General features: G+C 34.3%; 1 protein-coding gene across 2 annotated transcripts; it reads left to right on the top strand.

Moving 5' to 3' along the window:
- The first annotated feature begins 578 nt into the window (after window positions 1–578).
- Window positions 579–3,540, top strand: LOC111401559 (protein indeterminate-domain 11-like). Of its 2 annotated transcripts, XM_023029347.1 has the most exons (4): window positions 579–1,108; window positions 1,222–1,455; window positions 1,534–1,930; window positions 2,343–3,540. In XM_023029347.1, exons 2-4 carry the CDS (start codon window positions 1,245–1,247, stop codon window positions 3,358–3,360), a joined length of 1,626 nt encoding a protein of 541 aa, XP_022885115.1. In that variant the 5' UTR covers window positions 579–1,108; window positions 1,222–1,244; the 3' UTR covers window positions 3,361–3,540. The 2 variants fall into 2 exon arrangements, with proteins under 2 accessions (XP_022885115.1, XP_022885116.1); XM_023029348.1 differs by having other exon boundaries at window positions 579–1,455.
- The last annotated feature ends 2,460 nt before the right edge of the window (window positions 3,541–6,000 follow it).

Below are 6,000 nucleotides of genomic sequence, written 5' to 3'. Positions count from 1 at the left end.
AACGAAACAACATCAAAAACCAAATTATTGAATTAAAGAGTTAATTTTAACAAGTCGATAGAATACATCAACCTTGACATAAACAGTGTTCTTTCATAATATATTTTTTATTAGTATGATAAGCTTGATCATCTCTTTATCCGGAGTCATTTCTAATCCCCATAGAAAAGAAAGAAGAAATTTCTTTGTAATCACTCAATTCATGATTCCATTATTTAATCTTTAAATAACAATGAAAATTATAATAACCTGACGAGTAAGTCGTGTGTCTCAATTATCAACTTGAAAGTCGAAACAAGTGAAAAGACGTGTAATTGCGTTTGTCTGTAAAATTGAGTTTTACTGGAAATGAAATGATAAAGGAAGCAAAAAATTATAAGTAACTTTTTAATTATAAGCTTGCCTTAATCAATACTCAATCATATAGACTGTAAAATTTAGAAAGTTGAAAGAGGGGTCTAGTAGTTACTGGGAAATAATTCAAATCAATGTTACTTTCTGTATATTCAATTCCTATTCTTTTTTATAAATGGTTGCTTTCTTGAATTACTTTATTAGAGGTTTGAAATGGAGAAAAAGTGTTTAACAAAAAATAGTTAGAACTTTTGATAAAGTTAAATATTACGATAAAGAAATATCAGACTTTTCTGGGGTTGTGAGAAGAAAACAAACGTAAAGACAGAAAGTGCACGTCAGAATTTGCAGTAGCAAGTCTGTGGTGTTTTTGGGGTATGGTTTCAACGGTGGAGGATTATATAGTGCTTTCTTCTCATCCACACCTCTCTCTATATCTATATCTATATCTATATCTATATCTATATCTCTCTCTCACACACACTGTACACACTCTGAAGAAAATGTTTTTTATGTGTTTGTTGTTATATGCATGTTTATATAAGTGTTGATTTTTCTAAGCTTTTTGGCAAGAAAAAGTGAAAAACCATTGAATCATGAAGGAAAAATAGTGGGTTTCGTTTTCGGAAGAAACAAGAGTTGTCTCCTGGGGTGATGCCAAAGAGGGAAGAAGAAGAAGCCATAATCAAGAAGCAATTCACCTGATTTTCTAACTCACTCTGTCTAGTTTTAACCAACTTTAGCCTTTTTCTAGGTGCGTAGTTTTGTCTTTAAACTCAAATATCCTGTCTTTACATTCAAGAAAAAGTTAAGATCTGAGGCCTCATCCAGATAGATTTTTACCCTTTTGCTGATGTTTGCTTGCAGATTATTTAAAAAAAATTAAAAAAATGATGAAAGGTTTAGTAACTCAACAATCACATCCCCTTATTGAAGAAAACGTGTCGAATTTGACTTCTGCCTCTGGTGAAGCCAGCGTTTCTTCTTCGACTAACAAAAATGATAGTGGAGTCATGTACCCATCTCAGTATTTTCCTCCCGCAAATGATCAGTCTCAGCCTCAACTTGTGAAGAAAAAGAGAAATCAACCAGGCAATCCAGGTAAGTAGCTAATTGAATATTTTGTCTATAAGTAACTTTTTTGGGGGGAAAATGAAAATCTTGATGGTTTTGGACCAGATCCTGGTGCAGAAGTGATAGCTTTATCACCAAGAACTCTCTTAGCAACCAACAGATTTGTGTGTGAAATTTGCAACAAAGGGTTTCAAAGAGATCAGAATCTTCAACTTCACAGAAGAGGACACAATTTGCCATGGAAGCTTAAGCAGAGAACAAGCAAAGAAGTGAGGAAGAAAGTATATGTTTGCCCAGAAACTACTTGTGTACACCATGATCCATCAAGGGCACTTGGGGACCTAACAGGGATTAAGAAGCACTTCTGTAGAAAACATGGGGAGAAGAAATGGAAATGTGAGAAATGTTCAAAGAAATATGCAGTTCAGTCTGATTGGAAAGCCCATTCCAAGACCTGTGGCACTAGGGAGTACAGATGTGACTGTGGAACCCTTTTCTCAAGGTAAAACATAAATCACTTCATTCTAGCTAGAGGTAGGTGGGGGTGGGAGGTGAAGATGTATACAATATATAAATAGAAATGATCAAAAGGGAAATTCTTGAAATTATCTTTTTGGTGACTAATGTATGGTAAAGACTCAAATTTCAAAACAAGTTAAAGAGTCCAGATTTCTTCATTTTTAATTATATATTTCAAACTCAGTAGAGATGCTTGTTAAAGAAATTCTAAATGGAAATATCTAATAAGAATATATGTGTGTGTTGATTGAGCCTCGTACTCGATATACGACTCGTCTATTAGGATCCATTTTATAAGATTTGATGAATTTTTATGATATTGTGTATGACTGTATATGAGTTTAGTTTCTCGATTTCTTCACTATGTATGCTATTTTTTGTTCTTGGGTTTTCAGGAGGGACAGTTTTATAACTCACAGGGCCTTCTGTGATGCTCTAGCAGAAGAGAGAGCAAACACAATAACTAGAAATCCAATTCTCACGTCTCAAGCAAGTTTTTCAACATCCCATATAAACCTTCAAATTTCACCCCAATTCAGTGCCCATAATTTCCCATTCCCAATAAAAAAAGAGCAACAAAATTTCAGTTCTAGACCTGAGATTCCACCATGGCTAGCTTCTTGTCCACCAGCACTGGGACCTGGACCCATTCCTGGCTCTAGCCCACCACACATTGACCTCACCCCGTCAATCTTCAACCCTAGATTAGATCAAGAATTTTCTCAGCATGAACAACTATTTTCTCAGAATCAAAACCCTAACCCTAGTAGTGGCCATGGACCCTCAAGGGCCTCAACCCTACCACCCTATAACCCAGCAGCATCTCCTCATATTTCAGCCACTGCATTGTTACAGAAAGCTACACAATTGGGTGCAAAAACTAGCCCATGTCCATCACTGGAGGCCATGCTTATTAGACCCCACCAAGATCACATGTCTGCAGCAGATTCTGGTCACAGTACAACAGCTGCTTTTGGTCTAAACTTGTCCTCATGTGAGAAAATGGCCAGTGGGTTCATCGATGGCTTGGCTTTGTATAAGAATAAAGCTGCAATGAAAGGTAATACAGACACAGGTGCACCAGCACCAGCAGCAGGTGATAGTAGTACAAGTGGACCTTCTTTGCTTCATGACATGATGATGAACAATCCTGGATTTGAAGGATCAACCTTCGAAGATGCATTTGGTGGGATCTTCAATTCTTTAAGGAAAGATGGAATTTTTCATGCAGCCCATTATCAGTTTAGCACAGGTGAAGGTAGTCGAATTGATGGAACTACAAGGGATTTCTTGGGATTAAGGCCTATTTCTCATAGTGACATTTTGAGTATAACTGGCCTTGATCATAACTGCATCAAGACTTCTTATGAGGATCGAAATGAAATAGAAAACCCGAAATCTTGGCAAGGTTAGGGCAGTTTAAATGCTTTTGGTGTAGATCTTCTTTTTTACTAAATGGCTGTATTTCTTGATTAATCTTTACTAATAAGGGAAACTAAAGGGGGAATCCTACTCATTTTGGATGAAAATCACTTTTTTTTGGGAGTTACTTATTGCTTATAGTTACATTCATTAATGCTTGGACCACACCTATATATATGTGTCTTTCTTTGCACTCTTTTCTATATTGATTGCATAAAATTGGAAAGTATAGTGTGTTGTATAAAGGGAATCTGTCCATTCCAAGTCTATTTCAAGAGGTAAATTGTGCATATAAAGTCGTATATGTAAAGACTGATAAAGAGTTCCTTAGAAAAATGTCTTAAGCAAAATTTATACATAGCAGGGAATGTTTTTATTTATGACTCTTACTTCAATTTATTGCAAGGATTGAAGGAAATTAATGTTTTCTTTATAATTTTATATTTACACATACTCTTTGACAAACAAATCCTATTTATTGTCTTATGAGATTATTGACTTTGTCTTATGTCGGCATTTATGATTTACATATTCGACATATTTGTTGAGAGGAAATCAAGGAATTGTTTGATGTAGAAATGGATATATGGGTTCGCATAGGGAATAACAATACTGAGTGTGACTTGTCCTCATTGTAACTAAGCTTTTATGAGATTAATTATACTATCAGTTCCCAACATGTCTCTTCACTCCAAACTCTAGAAGGAACGAGTTCGTCCCAAAGCTCTCATTGTAATAATTAATCTCAAATAACGTAAGTCATTTAAGTCTCCACTAAAATTTCATAAAGTTTTTGTTGTTGAAATATGTATCATGTTATATCTATAAATTACGTAGTATGCACATGACGAAGGGACCACATTGGCCAACTCGACAATTGATTATGTCAGTTGAGTTGGCCGATTAATATCAAACAGCCTCTTATTGGACTTGAGCTTAGTCGATCCACTAACTTACCTTGGCCCATTTTCCTTTTCTCTATATATGTGTGAACTCACTTTACTTGAGGTATGCATTCTAAATCCTTGTCAAATACCCTTCATCATCTCTTGCACTCCTTCTCTCTCATAAGATTGTTGACTTGATATCGGAGTACAAACAATGATTGGACCTTTTTCTTGGTCAATGACCTATACATCTTAATGGTATATTATAGCATTGCAGCAATTTTGTTGACCACGTTTTCGTTGGATTTTGACGTTACTAGATCATTTCAATTTTTTAGACGTGAATCCAAATCGTAAAGCAAAACCTAACTCTGACATGTGTACAGAATATGACATATAGGCAGTGAAAAATGAAAGTTACTAGTTCGACTCTAAAATTACCTAGAGGGATGTGAATAGGTAAATAACGTGGAATTAAAAGCAACATGTCACCTTTATAGATAATAAGAACCTATAATATGATCCAGCCATCTTATAAAATTGGCTATCTCATGTGGATAACCAAGAACATCTTGTTCTTATACTCTTCATGTACTTTTGATCCAACCTCCCCCAATCTTTGGAAAACTCTGAAATTATTAAAAAAGTGTTTCTTGATTATATTTAGAAAGTTAATGTTTTAGATTTTATGATTTTGATATTTTCCCCAACTTGTGGTTGACCAATCTCAAGATATAGAATTGTTGTTTGATTTTCAAAGGATGTTATGAAGGTAGAAAATAATTATCAACTTATGTTTTTACAAAGTGGGGCTTATTTATTTATAATAAAGAGATATTGAAGTAGTATATGATAGATAAAATTCTTAAAATCGCGGATTAGGATTTCGTGAAAAACATCATCGCTCGAGGGTTAAGTAAGCGTCATGCGAGCGACGGGTGTGTCGCTTAGACGACAGTCCGGTGATAATGATTTTGTTTTGGATGTTCGAGCATCAACATAGCGACATGCTAACATAATTCCTAATAGCTTTTTCTCTGTATTTCATATTCAAACTCAAAGACTCCTAGTTTATTTATACAACATTCCAAAAGATTCATTAACTTTTACAATTATTTTACAATAATCATTTTGTTTAAAAAATAGTCAATCCAAATTAAAACCTAACAAAAATGATATAGGAAATTAAAAAGCATAGGATTCTTGAATCGACATCATCCTGAAAATGGGGTGCAAATGTGGCATTAACATGGTATATTATATTTGTTCTTTATTTGCAATACAAAAAAGACAAAGATGGCTGACACCTGATGTTGGTGCAAGTGGGATTCAATCCCGAGGATGGATCATGCCCGTCCTTTGCAGAAATCATGGACAACTCAATCAATCCTTGCTAACAACCCTTTAAATGATATATCTCGAATTAATTTAATGGACTTAAAACGTGACGTGGATATTGAATGTCAATTAATTTCCAAACCTATTATTAAGTGGTAGGAATTTTGATAATTGATTTTATTTTTTTACAGTTAGAGATAAAGTGGATCATACTTATTTGAGAAGAATTCAAAAAGGGCGATTGAAATAATGAAATAACGATCAAAAAATTAATTTTAATTGGCTTAAAATCTAAAACAAGCAAGCTCTAAGACTGACTATGACGTGCTTTTTACTGTAAGAAATTTAAGATAATTTTGACAAAATTTCCCTGTAAAATAGATTAGACCCAACTTTAAAAGCAACA

The sequence above is a fragment of the Olea europaea genome, chromosome 10 (assembly GCF_002742605.1).
Source record: "Olea europaea var. sylvestris chromosome 10, O_europaea_v1, whole genome shotgun sequence".
NCBI lineage: Eukaryota > Viridiplantae > Streptophyta > Magnoliopsida > Lamiales > Oleaceae > Olea > Olea europaea.
Note: the sequence above shows the minus strand (reverse complement) of the source record. Positions and strands in the feature narration are given on the sequence as shown.